Source organism: Falco peregrinus, chromosome 8 (assembly GCF_023634155.1).
Source record: "Falco peregrinus isolate bFalPer1 chromosome 8, bFalPer1.pri, whole genome shotgun sequence".
Lineage (NCBI taxonomy): Eukaryota > Metazoa > Chordata > Aves > Falconiformes > Falconidae > Falco > Falco peregrinus.
Window position 1 is genome coordinate 61,967,600 of NC_073728.1, and position 23,814 is coordinate 61,991,413.

The window sequence follows — 23,814 nt, forward strand, 5'->3', positions numbered from 1 at the left end:
TCCCCAACGTGCCGCCCACCCCTGCTCCCCCATCCCATGCAGGGCAGCAGAGGCAGGCTGTTCTCGGCGTGTCGGCACGTCTCGCATGAAACCCAGGGCCAGGAACAAGGCAGCTGCCTGCGCGCAACGTGCAGGCTGTGTGTGGTAGGGCTGTACTCGCTGCCTGCCAACACCCGGGCCGGGAACACAGCGGGATGGCCGCTGCCAGTGGGAGCCGGCAGGAACGAAGCCATGTGGGAAACTTAAAATGCAAGCGGAGCCGGGAGTGCGTGGCGTGTCCTTCCCAAGCGCTGCCGGCACTGGAGGGTGGCTGGGTTCGGTCGGTTTTAATAACACCGACGGGTGCGCGAGTGGGGAGCGGGGGCCGGTATGCTGGGGGGGTGAGATGAAGCGGGGCTCGGCAGAGGCATTGATCTGCAATGTGTTTTGAATACAGTCCTGCAAAGGAGATTAGAGACACAACTCTGATCTTCACCCATTTCACTTAGGCAAAAATCTGGAATCTGGGTTTTAAAGATGCTATTTTCGCTGCTGCTGAAATCGGGAACGGGCTCAGCCAGGGAGAGGGAACACGTATTACACCCGCAGAGTCCCTGCGTGTTGCTGCCCTGTTCTTCACGAAGCAGGACATTGCCAGAGCGCTCATTAAAGCAACCCAAATTGATCTTATTTCCTGAAAGCATTCCACATGCCAAATCCACCTAACAATGCACTTAGAAATATTCCGCCGCCCCCCCCCCCTTAATTCGCGAATATTTACTTTATGTTTAGAAGCCTTTTAAAGCTAGAAAATTAATATTAAAGCAATAGGTGACACCCCTTCCTAGGTGACACTTCTCCAAATCTTATTTCCGAGGTGCCTGGGAATTTCTGCGGAGAGTGGGCTTCCCTGGAGCGCTGGCAGGCGGGAGTGGTGGGGGGGGGTGGGGTGCCCCACCTAGCAGCCCCATTCCCACAGATACCCCCCCAGCAACCACCCTCCCGGTGAGGGGTGTCCCAGGGGGCAGGGGCAGCCCCCCACCGCAGCGCTCCCGCCCCCGGGATGCAGGGGGCGGCGGGGGATGGATTCCCCCCCCGGGGGGGCAGCGGCCGCGGGGTGCCGGTCCCCTCCCTCCCCGGCGGGGCTGAGGAAGCGGAGGGAGCCGCGGAGTTGCTCTGCATATTAATGAGCCGGGAGCCAGGGCAGCGGGAGCGGTTTTAAAGGAGGACGAGGGGCAGCAGGCGGCAGAGCGCAGGCAGCGGCAGGCAGCGCCCGCACCGCCGGGAGCCGCTCGCTGCTGTCCGCCCCCCGCCACATCCCGCCCCGGGGACGGGGGCACCGGGGGACCAGCCCAAGGGGCACGCACATTTAAACCCCCGGCGTCTCTTTAGGTACCTGCTGTCTCGCCATGAAGCTCCTGACAGCAGCTTTGCTTCTGCTCTTCATCGCCATGTGCTTAGCCAGCGCGGAAGGTAAATTGGTTTATTCTGCTTATTCCCATGTAAACCTCTTTCCCAGGGGGGTGTTTTCCCAGGAATTCGTGTTTGCCTCTTGATAGCCCTGAGCTGCGTTTGGCTGTCCCCTGCATGTTGGGAAAGAGGGATGTATGGAAGCTGCGGGTCAGGTAGCTGCGAGTTAAGGGTGGAAGCAGAGATAAAACACACCAACAAAGTTGTGTCTTCACTGGCAGGCACCCCAGCCCGCCGTGTGGGAGGTCATGCCATGTTCTCTGTTATTCAGGAATATAGCTCAAATATCTCCTTCGAAACCGAGGGTGGGTTTTGCAGGGCAAATATTACAGAGTTGGATGTGATGCGGTAGCACAAATATGACCGAGCGTGCCAGTGTGCATTCCCTGCCGTGCACAAACACGGTGGTTTAGAAAACGCTCAGCTTTTGTCTGGCTGCGAATGCACCACAGCACCCGTGCAAGGAGAAACGACAAAGTCCTACAAAGTCCAAGAGAGATGTGAGCGAACGTGAAAGTAGCCAAGGTGTGCACTCACTTGCTCAGGTTAAAGCCAATTCTGACTCTTTTCATTTCCTTTTGTTAAATACAATTACATTTAATCACAGCAGGTGCACTTTAAAAAAATCTCTTATATTTACAAAGCCTCAGAACATATATAGTGCTCTCAGCCATTTTTCCCAGAGAGTCAGCTAGCTTTTCCTGTGACATAGCAAAGAAAGTATTGCTCTTTTGAAGTTCAACAGCAGTAACAAAATTCAGCTTTTCCCACCAAGGCTTGAAAGACCCCACTGAAGTTTGTGCGCACACAGGCTGGCGGGGAAGGGACGCTTGGTATGCAGGCAGCTTTGCAGACACATCAGAAAATGCTTTCTCTTGTAGGCGTAAAGTGCAAATGTTCGAGAAAAGGTCCTAAAATAAGATTCTCTAATGTACGGAAGCTGGAAATAAAACCGAGGTACCCGTTTTGTGTGGAAGAGATGATTATGTAAGTTTTCCTTCATTTATTGCTTTGTTTCCCTATCAGCTAAACTGCTTTACCTTATACTGCAACTTCCTGCTTTGTTCTTTGTTTTCCTCATGCCCTGGCATGCTAATTTCTGGCAATAGTCATTTGCTGTATTGGATGCAATAAAATGTGCAATTCTGACCAAAAACCCAGCTATTATTTTTCGACACTATTATTTTCTGCTCAAGGAAATATTTACAGAACAGGTAGTGATAAAAGGACAATTGTTAGTTCAAATGAAGACAGGGACAAATCCTACTCAGAACTGCCTGATGTAAAATCCAGAACTATTTACTGAAGTTATTCTGAGCATGCAGGATAAGAAAATAAGCAGAGTTTGGTCCACAGTGGTGGTTTCTGCAAGGAAGAGTGTTCCCAACCAGAGTCAGATTTTCCCCTGCGTTGTACCAGAGCCATCCCCTTGCATTTAGTGGGATTACCTAGCATGTAAGAAAGCGCTTTCCTCCCAGTTTCCCTGCGAGCCGTGAAATTTCAAAGTGATGTAGTCACTAACCGAACACAGGCAGTTACAGGAATTTTTGACATCTCTGATGACTGGCTTAGAAGGAGAGAGTTTTTGTGATTTTAAATATAGGTGATTGCAGGGGGGTGGGGGGGGTGTCTGTCCTGGTTTGGATATCTTAAGATTCCCCCCAACAAAGCACTGGTCAGCTAGCACATGGGGCTGGGTAAGGACCAGAAGAGCAGATTAGCCAAGAAGACCGTGCCAAGCCCCTCTGCCACCTAAGAGGGGAAAAAGGGTCCCAAGAGCAGCCACAACCCCAAAACACCAAGGACTGATTTACTCCAGTGCTTGTGCTCCTTCATTGAGCACTTGCCATTTGCTTTTCTTAGAAAGGTGCTTTAACAGCAGGATCCGAGTCCTGTCCTGCCAAGCAGCATACCGCCTCCAGCATTCTGTAATGCCCATGGGGCCAAATGCTGCCCATCCGACTGGCACAAACAAGGAGATACCACATGAGCCTGATCCCGCCCGCACAGAAATGGCTCGCCAGACTTGGTGGAGGGTGTATGGAGGAGGAATGGAGAGCTGCGCTCCCTTAGGCTTCCTCCAGGTTTACACTGGCATCACTGTGAGCAATACTTAGCTCAGGGAGCATCAGACCCACCTCTTTGAAACCCAAATCCACTGACGGTGACCTGAACAGAAAAATGCTTGTAGAGCATCACTGCCTGAATCAGTTGCTTGCAGCTTTACTGTTTGCTTTGACCTTTCCATAGTAAAGCAACGGCGTAGAGGAGCACTAACTCTTTGCATCCCGCTCCAGGCATTTGCCCGAAAGCAGCTGGTGGCCGGGGGTTATAAAATAAATCTCATTAATGCAACATTTCACTTCCAATCAGAAAGTCGGGAAAGATGGAATGCTGTGCAGGAGTGGTTCCTTCCCCAGCTGGATAGCTATGCAGTGCCTAGCAATGCTATTCAAGCTGGGAGGGCTGCCCTGCGCTTGCAGCGGCTGCAGGGACGGATCTGTCCCATCACTCTCCTGTCGCTGCTGCTGCCCACGGAGCAGGCAGGGTTAACCCACTGCCATCACTGCCTTCCCAGCTAACCGCCTGCAGTCTGAAGCCAGCATTGAAAGCAAACTGAAATTAATATTCAGAGAACCAATTGATGCAAGAGCCTCTGGACAAGGCACAGAAGAGCTAAATTCCTGCAACTGTGTTTTTGTTGCTGCAGTGATCATCTAAAATGAGTTGTTAAAGCTGGGTCCCTTCCTGCCCTCCTGAAAAGCTCTTGTATCTTTTCATATAGCAGAAATGGGATAGAAATTATGTTTGGCAGAGAAGCAGCAAGTATGGGGGTGCGGTTTAGGAAGGAATTTGTCTTTGGCCATAATCTCCCCCCCCCCCCAGCAGAGCTGTGATACAGAGTAAGGGACAGCTAAACCGAGTCCTCCGTCTAGTCAAAACCTATCAAGATTCACGGTACATCTAGCAGTAATTGTGTGTGTATCTGTCTCCCAGAATGAGGAAAAGCAGCGGAAAATAGCAGGGAGGTTTAGCTCTGCCTGCCTGAAAGGATCCAACCCCCCTCCACATATTGCCACATCCCAAGGAGGGGGGTTGTGTGAGGGTGAGAACAGCTGATGGGAAACAGGCGCTGTGAGGAACCTTTCCCAAGGGACAGCTGAGGATGGCAGTCCCTGCACTGGCCTGGGGTGAAAGGATGAGAGCCAGCATCCTTGTGCCCCTGGGGACAGGGTGTTCGTGGGCAGAGGTGCAGCCCCACCACCCCTGCAGACAAGAAGCATGGGGGCACAAGGTGCTGGAGGTTACAAACTGATCCAGGGTGCTCATTGCAGCCATGGAGTCATGAACATACTGGGGAGGATTTTGGCACAGACAACCATGGGTGAAGGCTCCAGCCACGAAGCCCTGGACCGCTAAGGGACAGCTCAGCACGCACATCCCCCTGGAACCAGCTCATGTCTCTGATCCCACTGGCAGGATCTCACTGGATGTGTAAGTTCTGGTGCTTGAGCCCCTTCTCCATCCCTCAACCTCTACTTGCAGCCCATCCAGACAATTCCTTACTTGGGGTATGAGCTCCTACAGTGCCTCTTCTTAGGCATGTCCCCTCAAATCAGCCAGACCAGCATCCCCAAGAGCAGAGCCAGGTCATGCCCAAAAAATGCCACCCAGCCCTGTGCCCACAGCATCAGGGCTGTGCAGGAACCACAGAGGACCTTGAAGCCGCCTTGGGAATATTTCCTCTGCTGTCCAGCCTCCAGCATTAAAGCAGAAAACCTACATGTGATGCCAAAGCAACACACCTCAGCCTGAGACAAGACCCACTTCACCTCAGAGGCAAACCATGCATCCTCTCCTCCTCAGACTGCAGGCTCTTCTAAATGCAGAATTGTCCATGTCTGCTTCTGGTGCAAATGCAGGGCTTGCTGCTTTTCAGAGGCTCTCGTGCTCCTGCCCTGCAATTCAGCTTGTCTATCACTTTCTGGAAATACCCTCTATGGTCTGACAGAAGAGAAACCCAAGCCAAGGTCTGGCATCAGCCAGTGCAGACAGCATAGCTGAGGAGGTGGCTGCTGGATGGAGAAACTTTACACTGACATCAGGTCCCTTAAAAACTTGCATACCTTCTGCCTTCGGTGAAGGTTTGTTTTCACTCCCATTCAAAGCTACAGGAAAACTCCCCTCACCGTGCACGTACTGATCTCCAGAGGGATTGCCGAGAACACCCTTGGAACACAAGATAGTCCATAGATTTTAGTGGTTACCTTTCCCTTTCTGATGCTTGTGGCCACAGAGGCTCTTTGAGACCTTCCACCACTTTCTCACACACTGGGGGAAAGGGCCACATCCTCCCAGAAAACCACCTGAAAATTACACCTTATCTTTTTGTGACTTTAGCTTACACCTGATACAGGCGGAACAGAAAGGGGAGCAGTGAAGAAAGTCAATCAAATGGAAAGAACTGTTAGAACACCTCTTATAACCTTGAAATGGGAAATGTGGTGACACCCTTAGCTAAGATCATGCAGGCAACATGCAGCGTTTCACTTTGTCAGGCACATCCCCACTGCACAGGGTGGGTGAGCTGGGAAAGTTTTTTGTTTTTTTTTTTTAATTCAAGGCACTTTGTGTTAGAAAACAAACAGCTCCATTCTGAACCAGCCTTAAAAAAAGCCCATCAGTAGGTACAGGTATTTCTGGATTTCTGGTGTCATTTTACTCCTGTCTCTAGCAACATTTAAATAATTCCATTGTAGTATTTTACTTAAATCAAAAAAACTGTTTCCCTGTTAAGGATGTTTTTTCCAGAAAACTAATAATTCCAGTAAAAACCGTGGTTGGTTGTTTTGGGTTCTTTTAAATAGCAAAATTAATTACCAAAACAGAAAACTCTTTGATTTTGAGCTCTGAGAAGTGATGCCGTTTCTGGAAAGCCATTCTCCTTGGGAAGCAGCTCTTGTGTCACCTTGGTTGTGGCAGACCAACCACTGATGGCTGCACTAAGCCCTCTGGGAGGAAACCTAAAGCAACAAGAAATCTTTTGCCATGTTGTGCCTCCCAGCACACTTTGTCCTGACAATAAGGGGACACTGAGCCGCTGCTGCTGGCCAGGAGAGTGGGATCAGAGGAGGCTGAAGCCCCCAGGACTGCATGCTGGGGCTCAGAGCTCATCTGTTGGGCACACAGGTACTCTGCCATATGCAAGTATTTAAAAAATTGTGGACTAAAAAAAAAAAATCAGAAAAAAAAGGAAAAAAGTCATCAATGAAACAGGTCTGATCTTTTCTTTTTGATGCAATATTCTGAAGTCCAAGGAAACCATCTCCTCACGTAAAGACCTTGTGGTTGCCAGAATGAGCCCTAATTAAATCAGCTATTAAGCTCAAAAGACAATATTTAACAGACAGGCAGAGCAAATCCTCTGATTAAAAACAGCTGGTAAGTCTTCATCTGGTACAACCTAGTATAACAGTGGACAATATTGCACTGCACTGATTGATAACAGCTGAAGATCTGCTCCGATATTATTGCAATAAACTCAAGTAACTACCATAAAACACAGAGCACGATAAGCCTCTCACTGCCCACCTGGGTGAGAGCCCCCCCGGGCGATTTTGGCATGTCCCTGGAGGAGCAGCAGAGGACAGGTGTCTCCCACCACCCCTGTAACCTGTGCCCACTTGCCTTGCAGCGTGACTCTGTGGACGCGGGTGAGGGGCGAGCAGCAGCACTGCTTAAACCCCAAACGCCAAAACACAGTGAGGCTGCTGAAGTGGTACCGAGTATGGAAAGAGAAAGGCAGGTAAGTATGAAGCTGCTGAACGGGTGAAGGGGAAAAATTTTAGCGGCAAGTTGAGCAGTTAGTAGCATTCAGACACAGGGAGGCCAGGAAAACGTGCACATACACCCCAAAGGCTCTATCCAGCAGGGAGGATGTATTTCATTACCAAAATTACAGTGATAAATGGATGTTCTTGATGTTATTTCTTTCCTGCCACATGTAGTCCTCACTTCTATTTTAGGGTTAGGCTGTTCTGACTATAAATAGTAATTATTTTCTGTTAAACTATTCATCAGCTGATGTTCTCAGTTATTTACATACACTCACCTCCCTTCTATGGGTAAAAAGCTGAGAAAAGCTATAAATCACTTTCACACGGTCACAAGGAAAGCAGTCAGCAGAGCTGGGGAGAGAATGCCCTGTCACACACTTTAATCACACCACCTCAAAATCATCAATATCTGATGACGCAAATATTTGCCAGTTTTAACTAGCATATCATTCACAGAAAAAACAGTAACTTGCTGCTAGGTCTCTGCTACCTTCTCCCTTGGAAAAAGGATTTTTCTTTATTAATTTTTGGTTTTTGCAAGCCATCATAGATAGAAGAGACACAGCAAAAAACATGCATTCCTGATGGCTGATGGCCAGTAGTGATGTCCCTTATTTGTAATTAGGGGCAGCTGCCCAACTCCCACCACCTCTCCAGCCATGGCCAGGAAAGAGCCTCCACACGCAGTACAGTCCCACCAAACCCCGATTCTCCTCAACCAATGGGGAATTTGCTCTCCAAAATTGAGCTCAAATGAAGCCAGCGAGCCCCATCTCCCAGCAGGTTCCAGGGTACCAGCGAGCTCCAGCATAGCCACGCGGCGCCCGGTGGCACAGGTGATGCGAGTGGCGGTGGGTGCCGAGACCCCCGGCCGTCTGCCATGGCTCCCTGCCAGCTCCCGCAGCTGCTTCATAACCAGAGCACATGGGGAAACCCTGGCCACTGCAAAACCACATATTTACACTCTTCCACTGCTTGGGTTTTTTTCAAGGCCATTATTAAAATGACAAAGGATGCTCAGCCCCAGGCTTGTGCTTTCAGGAAACACCAAGGGCTCCCCTGAGCAGGCAGAGCAGAGGGATGCACTGAGCAAGGCTGAGGGTCAGGGTCCTGCCTGCAGATAACAGCGCTGCCCGCAGTCCCCACCACAGCCCATAATAAGGGTCACTCAAGGCTTCCTCAAAGTGCAACCAGGGGAGGGAGGCTGCCCCTGCTGCCAGGGAGAGGAGGAAGGACAGTGTGAGCAGCATCCCCATGGCTTTGCTGCCAGCCTGGGGTGTGTAGAAGGGATGCAGCGTAACCCCTGGGGTTTTACCTTCGCTTCCACGCCCCGCTGCAACATGCCACCCCTGCATCGCACCCAGCAGGTCCCTGACACTGCTGCCCTGCTTGCCCGGTTAGCCAAGTCACACTGCAGCTACCGCAGCATCAAGTCAATACTGCAGACAAAGAGCCTGGATTGAACCCAGTCGTCATAATAAATAGTCAGCACCAGCTGTCCCAAAACCCCTGTGCTGCTCCCCAGGAAAAGTCAAGGCTACACAGTACAAACATGAACCTCTTCCACAAAATAGCATTGCCCCTGGTTTTCCCCATGCCACAGAAGACAGCTTTCACCCAAAGAGCCTGCACAACTAGGTTTCCAGCAGATAAGCCTGCCAAGCAGTCTTTTTAGGACATCACTAGAAAAACAACATAGGGTGTGATATTATTCCAAACGTAACAGATACTGTGAATTTATTATCTACATCCAGCTTGTGATATACTTCAACATTTGTATACAAGAAGGATTTTACAATGGTTAAAGCATATTAGCAGATGTGGATTTCTCCATCTCATGCATCCTGACAATTGTGGCAGAGCCTGTTCCTCCCCACACACCTACAAGATGCAGCCGTGCCAAAGTCCAGCCCTTGTCACATGTGCTTCATGGAGAGCAATCTGGTGGCTGCTGAAGTCAATAACTTACTTTCCAATTTACTTAAGCAGAGACAAAAAAAAAAAAAATCTGGTTTCTAGGGGGTTTTTGTTGGTTTTGGTTGGGTGTTTGGGGTTTTTTGTGGGATTTTTATTATTTTTATATTATTAGGAAGAGAGTTGTTTCAGTAGTGATTTAAACACCTTGCTCTTGGCTTTCCTTCTGTTTAGGGTTTATGAAGAATAAGAGGAAGCAGCATGAGGAATGGAGAGGACTCCCTTGGCTGGTGAAGGACCAGGCTCCGCAGAAGATTATTTCTCTCACAGACATAAACCACAAATTCTATATTATTATAAAGCACTTTTTACCAAGGGTCAGTTTTTACATTTTATAGCCGTCTGCAAAAGGCTTCCAGATTTCACAAGCATCTGTTGCACTTCAGATTTCATACCCGCCTGCTCTGTACCAAGTCTCATGCTTTTCATTTTAAAGAGGTTGGTTTGGGGTTTGTTGGTTTTTTATTGTTACTCATTCATACTTCACTATGATTGCAATCGAGCTTTATAAGCTCATTAGACAAACAGTAATGCTTGTAAAGGTGTTCTACAGCCATGTCCCTCACCCTTTCGCAGTGGGAAAACTTTGGTGCTGTGGTTGTTTGTCATGTTTGCAGCCCCCACCTTAGTCTGGCAAAGTGGGGACCAAAGATGGGTTTGCTGGGGAAGATGCCACTGCAACATCGTGGCTGTAGCTGCAGAAGCGAGGTCCCTCAGCACATCGTCAGATGAGCGTGAACATCACTTGTGTACCTCTTCTTTAACGGACTTGAGGTCTTGCTGCAAGGTGAAGTGTACCATATCTCCCATTTAACATCTCATGTGTTAGAAAGCATTTCTAGGTCATTTTTATTACTAAGAAAATGTTTATTTTTTTCTCCACCTGAAGCTCTTACAGAAAGTTTGTGGCTTCAGTATTGAGATATTTTAAGCTTCAAGACTATTGTGTATGATTTCCTAGATTTGTAGCAACAAAAAAGCCTTTAAAAAGGTACCTTTTTATGAAAAATATGCTAGGGCAAACAAATACCTATATATGTTTTAGTCACAATACCACATATTCATTATTTTGAATGTAATACTTCGATGTTAAGCAGTGCATTCCTCTTTTTAAAGTAACAAAACTACCTTTTCATTTGTAAATATACTATAGGAAGTCTCCCTATATTATCTTGCTGTATAATGTACTGTATTGCTAAATTATCATATGCTATTTAAATGTTTGAAATATTTAGAAGGTTGCATGCAGATTTCATATTTCTTTCTAAGACAAATGAAAAAAAGTAATAAAAATATATTTAAAAAACCTGAAAATTCCTTTTACATTTCCTTAGGTCATCAGGGAACTCCAGCCTCTTCTAATAACACTTTTTGGGGGATGAATGGATGAATTGGTTTGGGGAAAAACAATGAATCAGAGAAGCCTATTTAGAAATATGGTATCTATATTACAAAACATTATTCTGGTCCAATTTACTTCCCTTTCTCATTTTAGGATTTGGACTTGACCCAAACACTGAGGAACCTTGTTACATGCCATGCACTTACAGCCACTAGTCTAATGTTACACTGAATAAATGTAAATCCACCAGTCAATACAAAAACCCATATAAACCTGTATAAAGACAAGTGAAATGCCATGATTTAGACAAGATCTCGGTTGGGAAGGCTGCACAGTGGAAGTCCAGCACCAAACACCCGTGAGCCACCCCCTTCTCTTTCTGTGCAGTTTCTGTGCTCGCTCAAAGGGACTTTGCACCCAGCAAGGCTCCTATACCACTCCCCAGCTAAAAAGAGAAGCAACAGATGGGAAGGGTAGAGCCAGCAAGAGTCGAAGTGCATTAAAACCTGCTGGGGCTCCCCGAGCAGCACCCCTTCCCTTCCGCGCTGCTCCCAGCTGTGCAAAGACATCTTCGCGCAGGGCTGCTGCTGGGATCGGCACAACTCCTGCAACAGTGACCTTACACTACATAATCAAGGCAATGCCTGGCCTCAGCTCAAGGGTTTCCTCCTATTCAGACAGGAAAAATATATATACACACACTATTTACTGTGATAAGACTCTGGCAGAGCTGAAGGAGAAAGGTGTTAGATTTCAAAGTGTTTTCCTATTCTGCACAAGGATGGAGCTATGAGCTTCAGATGCCTGTTAGTAAAAAGCTTGACAAAGATCCCAGAGTATTTAAGAAATTAAACCTCTGGGGATATTGACCACAAGGCACTGCTTCAGGCTGAGCATCTGCACCCAATCTCCAGGCAAACCCAGACCCGTGGGCTAGCCAAGCTGCCCCTCTCCCCTCGAGTCACATTTTAACAAAACCAGTAGTTTTTCCTTGAGGAGAGTTGATTTCAACATACCAGACTTCAAGAAAAGTTTTATGTTTTTTTAGTGACTACTGGGCAACACATTTCCTGGAAAAGTATTGATACAGTTGCACAAGAGGCGATTTATGCTCCGTTGGGAATGCTGTGCACAGCTCCAGTTGCCCAAACGCAGTGCTCTGACTCACACCTCACAGGGTATAGCCTGTACAAATGCCTCTTTGCTCTGGTTTGTCTGCCAGACCAAAACCACCAGCAAAAACCGAGAACAGAGGAAAGCAATTGTAATTTTTTTCCCCTCACTTGCTAGAATGGGCGACTGAAGAAAAAGAACTATTTGGCTCAGGACCTGTATTCCCTTTAACCTGAAATCTGTGCTCCCAACAAAACAACTCTTGGAAACAGGAATTGAAACCATGAAGGCAAAAATCTGTGACTCTGAGCTGGTTTTCCCAAGCCTGTTAAACTGCGTCTCCAGGCAGGTTTGCCAAGTTCCCAGAAAGAGGAGGAGCATCCCTCACCATCCCTGATACTACAGTTGTAAAGGGAAACAGGGTGCCAGAAGGTAACTGCCACACACAGAACATTAACCACTTCCCTTCAGACTGAAGCTTCTCTGCTAAAATATTTATATGTGTGTACATATCTATAGGTAGGTACCTCCTCCATGTAGATTTGGCAGCAGCCTTAAGGTTTGCTTTTGTTTTCCCCACCAGACTGCAGTTTGCAAAGCCACAGGAGACCATTCAGTCCAACCTCCCTGATGTACAGACCATACATTTGTGCTTTTAGATTGAAAAATTAAGCTGCTGAGGTATGGTCTGAGCACGCAGCAGCCAGTCCCAGCTGCTCACCAGTTACCAATTTACTATCCTAAGGGCTTGAACACTTGCAGGATAAGCTGGAGCCCTGCCTCATCCTGGGGTGCAGGAGCAGCACAAGCAGACCCCACAGCTCCTTTACTCAAGCACTGATGCTACATCGCAGGGACGTAAACCCTCCGTGGAGCCTCCAAGCCCCCCACCCAGCCTGCAAAGCTGCCCCCCAGCACACGGCAGGCAGGAGCACACAGACACACAGCACCAAGCCCTGCACCAGAGACCTCTGCATGCCCCCCAGCATCCCTCCCCCGGGCATTGGGTATCCACAGGCTGCACCCATTCAGAAATGGCACGATCAGATTTTAATAAAAGCATGAGGGTGAACCAAACAGCTGCAGAGAAAGGACACAATAGCAGGGAGACCTGCCTCGCCTTTTCAGTGAGAGCGCTATGTGGGATTAGTAATGTTACGCAGACCCTTTCACCACTTGCCTTTCACTTGTTCATATAAGCTCTAGGTCAGCAATGGCCAAAAAGTTTATTAAGAAGCGATAGGTGCTTGGTGGTCCGTGCGAGGTGGTGTGTTGCTCTCGGCGGGTCCAGCTGCCTGCTGTGCCCCAGCTCCCCCCAGGCTCCCTAAATCAAGACACAAAGCCATGCCGGATTGCTACATGCATGGGGACCTTTCCTGACCACATCCAGGCGGTGGGAGAGCTGACCCCGCGTTAACGAGGTTTTGTCAGGGCTGTGGGAGCAAACATGGCACTCGATGGCAGAGTCATCAGAGAGGCCTGGGGGTTTGCACTGGTCACCCCCGAGCCCTGGGTGGGAAGCTGCAGGCAGTGCTACAGCAACGCAAATGCTCAGAGCTAATTAAACAGTCAGGGACCTTCTGGACCCACATTTGTGGAGAATGGGAACAAATGTGAATAAAAAGGCACTGCTCCCTCAACTCACCATCCCACTGAGACCCACAGCCAGGGAGCTGTGCCTGTCCTAGGGTAAAGCCCCCCCCCCCCTGCAACCTGACATCATTCAGCAGGCTTTATGCAAACCCAGACAGAGCTTCCACACTCCAAAACACACCTCCCAAGAGGTCAAATGAAACACCAGCCGTATTTTGGCTATTTTACCTCCAAAGACAGCATCTAAAAGTGAGGCATCTAAATGCAGTTGTGAACAGCATCTGAAGACCTCACTTACTGCTAGATTCTCAGCACCTTTGGAAAAAGGGAAGCTGGTTTTGGCTGTTGGCTGAGTTTGGGCTTCAGACCCAGGACACCAGCCCAACTTGAAAGCCCTGGCCACGCTGACTGCATGCCAGGGCAGCTCCCCATTTTGGCACCCTGTAGATCTACATGTAGCACTCGTGCCAGGATTTGTTGTTCAGCTTGTTCCCTTCAATGGGTTGGGATGCACAGGGTCACAAATGGAAATCAGTATTTTTGAGGATCACTGTTTGCAGCTCTCACTGACGCTGTGTTTGCTCTATCAGAAACCCTCCATGTCTGTTATTACCCTCTGATCTTAAACCACAAAGATCTGACGGCTTCCAGGAGGGTGCTTGGTTTGCCCTGAAAGGCTGCACCCCGTGAGCCCCCAGATATCCTTAAAGCCAGCACATGTTTCTGGCAGAGTCCCCCAAAGCAGATTTCATCTAATTCCTTTACCTGACATAACCCACCCCAGGATAACAACTGGGATTGCCATTGCCTGAGGAACAGCAGCTGCAGCTGCCTTTACGAGCACAGAGCTCCAGATGCTTACAGGGATTTTTGGTGCCTGTAGGTATAGATATGCACCTTACAGAAATCTTTAATTGTTCGCTGAATTTCAGGCATCCTGGAAAATCCCACAGCACTATTAGTTGTTGCTTTCTGACACCACACACATCGGGAAAGACCGACCCTCCATCTCTGATGGACCATGCCCACAAAGGTACGTGGGCTACCATTTCATAGAAAGCAAGCTAAAACCCTGCACAAATTTGGGCCACTGTTTGTCTCCGTTTCACATGAGAGATGACTACCAGAGTTGTCATTTTTTTTACCCTCCAAGGTTGCCCCCTCTGGCCATCACCCCTACAAACCAGTGGCCCTGGCCAGGCAGCAATGCAGTAACAGTCCCTGAGTCCTACCAGAGATGCTGATGGATTTAACGCTCCGCACAAATCCAGAAGTTGGGGTTTGAGCAACCAAAGCATCCTCATTTCCATTAGCCAGCACTACACGAGACAAAGCTGTGCGAGACCAAAGGGATGTTGGGGAGGCCCCAGCAGCCCAGGATTCAGCCCCGTTGCCCCACAGCACTTTGGTGTTCCATGGCTCTTGGGCCGTGGCCAGCAGATCCCAGCCCGGATGGCTGCTCTGGAGGAAAGCAGGGCTGAAAGGACATCTAGTGGCAACCACAAACCTTCCCAGGCAGCCTGGGGACACCTCTACAGCCCTGTGTCCGGCTGCATTATAAAACAGCCTGGAGACTGCTCACTGCACTGCTGATGTTGGGAACGCTCTTCCCCAGCTCTGCAAGAAAAGCTTCAACTGTTGCATTTCCTTATCTGGGTATGGGAAAAAACCCCCAAGCAAAGAAAATGCAGCTGTGTTTTGGGAAACCTGCCCAGAAGTTTACACAGTCCTATTATCCTGTTAATGTGGAACATGCACGCTGAGGGCAAAGAGGACACGTGGCTGCCACTGTGTCTACAGGAGCCACATCCATCACACCACCATGGGAAACTGCATTGCAACACCAGCATGGGAAGACTCATTCCCAAACCACCTGCCCCAAATCCCTTAAAACCATCAAGAGCTGCTGCCCAGGATACCAAGGCACACGGCTTCCTTACCCAGTGGCTCTCCCTCCTGCCACCAGCAAACCCAGGACCCGCAGGACCCCATGCGGCACCATTCCCCAGGCATCGCATTCAAGTCCTGTCCTCGGACAGGACCATCTGACTTCCCAGCAGCAAAAAAAACCCACACAGAGGCCTGAGGAGGAGAACTTGGTCCCTCTTGCTGAGCACGAGCACAACTTCATTCAACCACCAAAACAAAGCCAAGATCCCTGGAGGAAATGCTTCGTAGAGATGCACCATGCAGGAGCATCTATTTTCTGAACACTGAGTGACAGGTTCTACTTCTGGCCCTTTTGCGAACCTCTGAAGCACTCAAATCCTCTTAGAATTTTTTTCTCTCATCTTTTGGCTGTTTGCATCATCAGCTCTTTGGGCAAAGACCGCCCTGACGACACACATGGAGGGCATCCAGCACAACAGGAGCTGCTTCTCTGCAAGCAGGCACACAGGGCTCGGGAAGGAGGAATGACATGACACGAAGTGACAGGGAGGCAGGCAGCCAAGGCCTGGGAAAAATCACCACGCCTGTGTTTTTGTTTTTCTTCCTGCACAACAAAAGAGGTTAGCAAATTCCTCTTGGATAGGTTTCAGAGCCTCCCCCCAAGGAAAAATAAATAAATAAATAAATCCTGCTGGTGTTCGCTTAAGGCTGATAATTACAGGAATAATTATGATTTGTTCCCATCATAAATCTTGGGGCAAGAAAAGCAGTTTGAGGTTTGCAAGATTTGCTGGATGACAGAAGCAAAACACAGCTCTAATTGCCCTTCTTTGTTGTGTTTAATTAAGGATTCTGAAGCAACTGATCTCAGTGTTTTTTCATGGTTAGAAACCTGCAAGGAAAAGAAAATCTTTCCGCAGAGCCACGAATCGAAGCTTTGTTGGGTTACTAGGCACTAAGCATGCTACCTCTGAACACTCAGGACTCCCAGAAAAAGAAGCTTATTAAAAGGAAAAAAAAAGGAAAAGGAAAAGAAATGCCACAACAGGCTTTTTTTTTTTCCTTCCCCCTTTTCCAGTAGGCTTTGGCAATTTTGAGCTCACTTCTAATCCCGGAAGAAGTGTCTTTTGTCTTCACCCCTCAGCATTTTTGCCTCATTACTGCCCATTCCATTGTGTTGCATAAAAATACTTCTCCATTTCTATTACCTTCATAATTGCACCATTTACATCCTTCCTTGGGGTTTACTTCAGCTTCCTCTCTTAAGTCTAGAGGACTTATCACTTCTGCAACTACATTAAGAAAAAAACAACCTGGAGCTCCTCAGCTCCCTCCTCAGACCAGTAATTCCCAGTCAAGCACCACTCCTTCCCAGCAAAACCAGTTTGCCAAGTGCTACCTCCCAAATTCAAACTGTAAGTGACTGCCAGGGTGTTTCCCTCTCTATTTTTGTGGAACAGCTAAAACAGTTCTGCCAGGAAAATCCATTTCCTCATTACAGCAATCAGTGTTAAATCATCACACCTGCCTCTGAGTGATGCCACCTGCCCACGAGCTACTGCAGCCATTGCTGAGCCCAGGCTGCACAGGCTTTGTGAAGCTAGGGGATAAAAAAGTAAATAAAAGCAAAAAATCCTCAGAATTACTTTGAGTCTGAAGGCACTTGGGACAGGGCTTTTGCAGAAAGCCACCGCACTCGATAAGTGAGGCACACCTTAGGCTGAGAGCAGGACCACCACGCACTGCATCCCCAAGGGGAGCACCTGCAAGGAAGGAGAGGAGGTTTGGCATTGCCCAGAAGGTAAAATCCCAACACTCCAATTGCACAGAGCAACAATACTGGATAACATTGCCTGGAAATGCTGATCTACAAAGGGAAAAAGTCAAATACAGCTTTAAAAGAAAAAAATAATAAAGGACTTCTTGGGTTTGTCAGACCTGGGAAGTGTTTTTTCAAGATCAGGAGGAAAGGATGGAGGACAAAACCTTCACAGTGCCCAGAAGAGAAGACACAAAGTCAGCAGCATTACTGCTCAGAGCAGCCATACCTGACCTCAGCTGCTTGGCTTGGAGCATTGAGCAAGCATGTCGGGGTCCTAGCCCAAAACCCCTTGCTGGCCCTCCTGACCCCACATCAGCAAGAAGGGTCATCGCTTGGGGGTTCGATTGCTTTTATTGTAAAAGTTGATGACAGAAGCTGGAAAGCAGCAAGCTTGAAATCTGGAGTTGAAACACAAACTGAATGACATGGTTTTCTATGGGAAAACCAATCTCCTTCCTGTTTTCCTAGAGTTTCGGCTCTATGCTGCCTGCATCACAACCCAAATAGCTGGCTGGATGCCAGCTGCTCTGTTTTAAGGGCAATTACAGCATCCGGCAACCTGCGGGAGAGGAGCCCTGGGTGCACAGCTCCCGTGGCTGGGCAGGGAACCCCAGTAACTCACTACTCACATATATATATTTAAAAAAAAAAAGAAATATAACATGGAATTGATAATACTCTTTTTCTTCACCCATCTTTGACCTTACCTCTTATGGATAACACACTCTTTCTAAGTCCCATTCCCTTTCCTACACATGGGGACAAGAACGTTGAATTTGGCTACAGCTTGCAGGGGAAAATAACAAAAGAAAACAAATAGAAATAAAGAATAGCGGTAAAAGCAATCAATTTTCCATGTTCTAGGAGATTTTTTCCCACTTACTTGAAGCAGAGGTTTCCAGCAGAGCCTATGTGCAGTGTTATCCATCCCAGCAACAGCCGAGCGCAGACCTGGCTCCGAGCTGCAGCTTGGTGGAGGTTGACATCTTGTGGCTGTCCCCATCACTTACAAGCCGGGGGGGGGGAGGGGATCTCTTTTTCTAGTGTAGGCTGTGGGTGGAGTTACTAGTTAAAGAGCTAAATTCCCAGCACCTGGCATGTGATGTGTGGGTCTGAGGTCATTAGTAGGTTAACAAAGATAAATACCCCTAAACACTATAAAAAACAAAGTCATACTCTTTGGGAGTAGGGAAAAAAAATCACAAAAAAACCCACACCAAAAAACCACCAATTTGTTAGGACAGGTCTATCTGCATATACATAAGGCCTATGAGACAAGCAACAAAAAAGCAATCTTGTGAACAACATTTCTCTGTGATTTTTCAGCCCTGTCACATCCCCTTCTCTGTACAGTGGGGTGAGAGGCTGAGCCCTGCCTCTGCCAGCCGCTTTGGAGAAGTGTACCTGTACCAACTCCAGAGAAATTATCTCTAGTTCCTACCAGAGTAAACAGAAACTGGCTTAAGGCCTGCAGTGCATTAAACCCAAGGTGGAAGAAAAAACAATACTTTTTTATCCAAGAGGGTTAAATACAAAGGATACCTATGGTCTGAAGGAGTACATTCCCTTAATAATTAGCAATTGCACTTATTTTACTATTTGTCTGTGAAAGCAGAATTCATTGCAATTCAGTACACACTTAAGTTGGAAAAGAAAGCAGCACCCCAAGGGCTGCAGAGGCTCAGCAGAGACACATCAGCCAAACCTTCCTCCCTTTGTTAGCCGGAGGTTGTTACTGTGCAAGTGCATACGGCCCCAAGGAAAAAAGAAGCCTCACCTAGGATGACATTTAGTTTCCCTTAATCATGCTACCCCACTGTCTTTCTAATTCCCTGACCGCTAGCACTAGCACTTGGTATTTATTTAGCATTTCACCCCTTCAAGCCATTCTGAAATACGTAGTAGCAGACCGAAAACTTAAAGCTACCCTAGTAGAAAAAAGTTCAGTCTTTACAAGGGCTAATACATACCCTGAAAGCTGTTCCTGCCAGCCAGCCGTGGGGCCAGCTTACCTGCATGCCCTGGTGCCTCCCGGACCCGCTCCAGGCACGAGGCGCAGCACCTTTCCCTTGGTGCTCTGCCCAGTTCAGTTGCATCCTTAGGTACTGGTCCCAGCCAATGCAGCACACGGGACCCATACGCTGCCCAGGAGTTTTCAAGGGCCATTACACCTATAGTTTAACACTATGCTTTTATTTTTCTTTTTATACCCAGAGACATCATCATAAAGAGATGATACTTGGCTGTCAGCGTGGTGAAGAGCAGGACTGAGTCCTTCACCTTCGCTGTAGCTGCTCACACTAACAGGGGGGTGATTCAGACCAGAATTTAAGACATTCATACCTGTGGTTTTGTCCCTGAAGAATGGAAACTGTAAAGGATATATTGCACATATAATACTAAGGTAATGAACTGCAAAGCAGCGCAGTTAAACGGATAGCCAGAGTCAGTGTAAGGTACTCCTTTAAATTCCAGAAAGCAGAGTAGATCTGCAAGATGTTTACTGTTTGCTTTCAATTAAGTTTCCTGAAATTTGTTTGAAAAACAGTGGACGCCCTTCAAAAAGTTGAGTTAGTGCAGGAAAAAAAAAAAAAAAAAGAGTGACTTTAAAAAAAGCTGGGGTACCATCTCAGTGTGTTCTCACTAAGCATCTTAATTCAAAAGCCACCAGATGTTTCATTTTGACATTTCTAAAAATCATAAATCTGTTTAAGCCAAACTAAATTCCTTCTGCCCTGCCCACAGCCCAGCTTCGCTGTTTGGCCTCTGACCTGCAAAGTCCATTTTGACCCAGGTCCCCGCTGCTCGGCCAGCCCTGCCCGCCTCCCCGGGGCCCGACACCGGCTCTGCAGAACTCAGCACCCGCCACAGCCAGGACAGCCCCGAGCCACCAGCCCTCAGCCAGGAAAAGCTCTTTGTGCCACTTTTTCTTGCTCAGAAATCTTTGCAATTGTACTCAAGGTCACCTAACAGCTTTATAGAGCTAATTAAAAGAATATATATTTTACAACGTGTATTGCAGTATATGCAGCTTTATAGAGATAATTAAAAACACATATTTTGCAATATATATTGCAATATATGCAATAACATGACAGCAGAAGCCCAAAGGAAAGCAAGGGGTTTATGTCAGTAGAGCAGGTTTTGCTTTGCTAAATAAGCCTCATTCACAGGAGCTTTTCTGGAGCCCCGGGAGATGCCAGCCCCTCACTCCGCACCGCCGAGGTTGCAGCGCTGTGCCTTGGGGTGTCACCCTCGGCCCTCTCATGGCCAGGGCTGCGGGGTCGGCACCCTAAAGGTGGCCCCCCCGGGGGTCAGGGTGGGGGGCTCTGCCCGGCACAGCCCAGGGCCAGTGGCTGGAGCTGCCCTCTCGCCTTTCCCACCTGCCCTGCTCTTCCCAGGCGCTGGGGCTCCGGCAAACACCGGCGGGTCCCTGCCCAGCTCTTCCATCACTTTTGGGGTGAATCCACCTGTTTTATTTTTTTTATTTTTTATTGAGGAGATAGAAGCTTCTTCCTCACTTCATCGTCTTTTATTATAGATGGCCTCTATTTATACATAATACATCCAGCCTCCTTTGATGTGAAAAGCATCTGGATGGTTTCATACTGATGTCCCTTTACAAAGGGCCAAAACAAAAATTAAGGGCAAACCTTTCCCACCTGCAACAAAAGCCTGCAGGAGGATCCACTTCAGGACAACTCTCTGCTTAAAAACATATGAAGCATCTCATTTTTTCTTTCGTGTAAGTCTACTTTAATTGACAGGGCAAAGCATTGTCTGAGCCATGATACAAAGTTTTTATCAAGACGCCCTGGGAACACCAATGATCCAGCCTTCCTCTCCCATTTTGTGTGCAGATGTATATATACCCCTATGTATGTGTGCAAAAATCGGTACCATCACTGCTGTTAACAATTTGTCTTGGCCTTAGCTGTGGCCAGAGCCAGGCATTGCAAAAACACGACAAACAGGCCAGTATGACCCCAGGTACAACAGCCACAGGCATTACAAATATCCCTGGAAGCTGTCACTGCAGTTCTTAGGACAGTCAAGACACCTTTGGGATCTTAAAGGTCCGTTCCAACCTAAATGATTCTATGATTCCACGACAGCAGTAAAGCTCTGCACAGGAGCTGCATGCATGCATGTGCGTTCACATGTGCTTGCATGTCTGTGCGCACATGTGAGTGTGCATGAGGATGTGGGCACACGGCTGTGTGCACATGTATGCACGTATGCGGTGGACACACGTAGGTGTGCGTGTGTACACACATGGGTCTGTGTGTGCACATCAGCGTGAGGGTTGCTCCCCAGCCTTGCCCTCCCGCCCTGAAGCCCAGGGAAGGAAGCAGGCAATTCCTCTGCGGGTGCAAGCCTTGTACGTACAATGCCAGGGAAGGGATTATACCAGGGATTAACATTTTAAACTCCCCTACCAGACCTACTCACTCAAAAATCCTCAGGCCAGTAATCGTATTACTGTCCCTGGGATTACTGCGTTCCGGAGTTCAAACCTGAATTTCAGAAGCCGATGAGAGCTGCCCCCCAACCCCTGCGCACCCCAAACTCCCCAGGCTGGGGCAGGAGCTGCTGCATTTGGGGTTTTCTCCTTTTCTTTAACTATTCTCTCTGTTTTCCCCTGCCATGGCCGGGAGAAGACTCCACAGGCACTTTTCTTGTCGCCTGCCTCCTTCTAATTCCCAGTAATTTATCCCATATTAAAACTCCCTTAAGGAATAATGGCTCAGGACCCAACACCTGCTATGCAAATGGCAGCAAATCCCCCAGGCCCCTGCGGCGGGGCGGTGGGGACCCACGGGCTGCCAGTGGTCCCCGAGCATCCTCCCCCGGCTGCAAGACTCCATCCCCAAAACCAGGGGGACGACCCCCAGAGCCCCCCCAAGAGCTCAGGCTCAGTTTCATTCCACCATTATGGTGCCGCAATTCTTTCCAGTTATCTTCATTGCAGTTAAAAGAAAATAAAAATAAAAGCCCCTCCGAAGCAGAATTATTGATATGGAAGGTATAAAAGAAAACCTGAGCATCTCAGCATGTAGTTAAGCTTCCCGCTTTGCACGTTGTTGGGGGGATTTCATCCGCAGGGCGGTCAATGAATTTTGTCCTTTTCTTTTAGGATAAGTGTTCTAGCTTCAATTAACAAAATACAAATCAACAAAAGAGGTAGAATTGTGGGCGGGAGAAGGTGGAGGGGGGAAATAAAGAGAAGAAAAACCTCTCGCACAATAAGGTGGGGGGAAAAAAAAGGGCTCGTTTCTCTGAGGTGACATCCTAATCTCATTTTTCCCAGTTAATGTGGTAGCCAGGAGGTGGGGAAGGGCCAGGCAGGGAGCGTGCCCCAGCAGCGTGACTGCACCAGGAGGCTTTGGCCCTTTTCCTTGAATAACTCAGCTTCGGGGTGTTGAAACCTCAGGCAGCCGGTCACATCTCCGGGCACCTGCGCCCCACACCGGGTCCAGGCCAGCTCCCCGGGGGTACTGGGTGCCGGGGAGCCACGCGAGGACCCCGCGCAAACCCCTCCATCTCCACGCTTTCTTCCCGTGGCCCTTTACCATGATCATATATTTCCCAGCCCTCAGCACTTGACTGACATTCGGGCTATTATTCGGGGAGATAGATTGTTTGGCCTGAAGATGCATTGTTTGGGCTCCTCATAAAAGAAACAAGTTAAATGCCGCAGCTACCACACACAAAAATGACTCCTTCTGGCCATAAAACCAGTGGGACAAGGAAGTGGTTGTAGGAGTCAAACATAATTGATGCTCAGAAAGATGTTATAAATAATCTGCGCCGAGTCCTCTCTCATGTGCCTCAAAACCACAGAAAGTGGCGCTTTTTTTTTTTTTTTTTTTTCTTCCCCTCTTTATCTCCCCTTGAATTCAGGAGCATAATACACCGTGAGCACCAATAATTGATGTATGTTATAATTCTTCATTACCCTATCAGTAGTCTGGGAAAACTGGAAGAAAAGAAAATGCCAGAAAGTTATGGTAAAACTTAAGATGCGACAGAAGTAGCTTTCTTTGCTCATGCTGTGAGTGTTTGAATAAGAAGAATGTCCCTGCACTGTAACAAGCTAAAAGAATGAGGAAGACAAAGGATTTCACGAAAAAGGTTTAGATAGAAGACAAGGCAAGTGAAACTGAAAGGAAGGGAAAAAAACCATTTACAATGGAACAATGCGTGTACTAATCGCTTTGATATATTATACAAACCCAAAGACCCAAAACATTGTGTAATTATTTATAAATGACTTCTCCACTCCTGTGTATAATACCGAAGAAAGAATAAAACTGCAGGCTACTCTCTAAACTATTTCTAAATAGACCTAGCTCAAAAGGAAGCAGAAGTGTTTGAAAAAAAATAATTAATGGTTGATTTTATGGTTGTCTCATTAAAACATTTTAATTACAACAAACAAAATACATTTGTGCTTGCATGGAACAATCGTTTACCTACTCGCCACCCCCCCCTCCCATTCCAAAAAGAAGGAAAACGTTACATCACACATTTAAAACCTGAAAATAAAGCATTCCCACTATTTCTGCAGAGCCCCGGGAGGGGCTGAGCCCTGGCTGCGGCTCCCAAGCACTTGTGCAGGATTTTGCAGCAAACTCAGCTCCGCCAGGCCAGGACTCCCCGGTACTCGGGGACCCTCCCTGCGATGCCCCTGTGCTCCCCTCCCGCCGCTGCCCCCAGCACGTGGCCCAAGGCCTCCCGCTGCCTGCAGGCAGGTAGGAGATGAGACTAAATCCTTTAGAGACAAAGCCCTT

At 48.0% G+C, this 23,814-nt stretch overlaps 1 protein-coding gene across 1 annotated transcript; it reads left to right on the plus strand.

Moving 5' to 3' along the window:
* Positions 1-1,162: 1,162 nt before the first annotated feature.
* CXCL14 (C-X-C motif chemokine ligand 14) lies at positions 1,163-10,565 on the plus strand. Its single transcript, XM_005242749.3, has 4 exons — positions 1,163-1,452; positions 2,331-2,436; positions 7,145-7,255; positions 9,435-10,565. Exons 1-4 carry the CDS (start codon positions 1,389-1,391, stop codon positions 9,448-9,450), a joined length of 297 nt encoding a protein of 98 aa, XP_005242806.1. The 5' UTR covers positions 1,163-1,388; the 3' UTR covers positions 9,451-10,565.
* Positions 10,566-23,814: the final 13,249 nt, after the last annotated feature.

Coding starts and splice junctions, on each gene's coding strand:
- CXCL14 (XM_005242749.3), top strand. CDS start 1,389: ATGAAGCTCCTGACAGCAGCTTTGCTTCTGCTCTTCATCGCCATGTGC. Junction 1,453..2,330: donor GTGCTTAGCCAGCGCGGAAG/GTAAATTGGTTT, acceptor TTTCTCTTGTAG/GCGTAAAGTGCAAATGTTCG. Junction 2,437..7,144: donor TGTGTGGAAGAGATGATTAT/GTAAGTTTTCCT, acceptor CTTGCCTTGCAG/CGTGACTCTGTGGACGCGGG.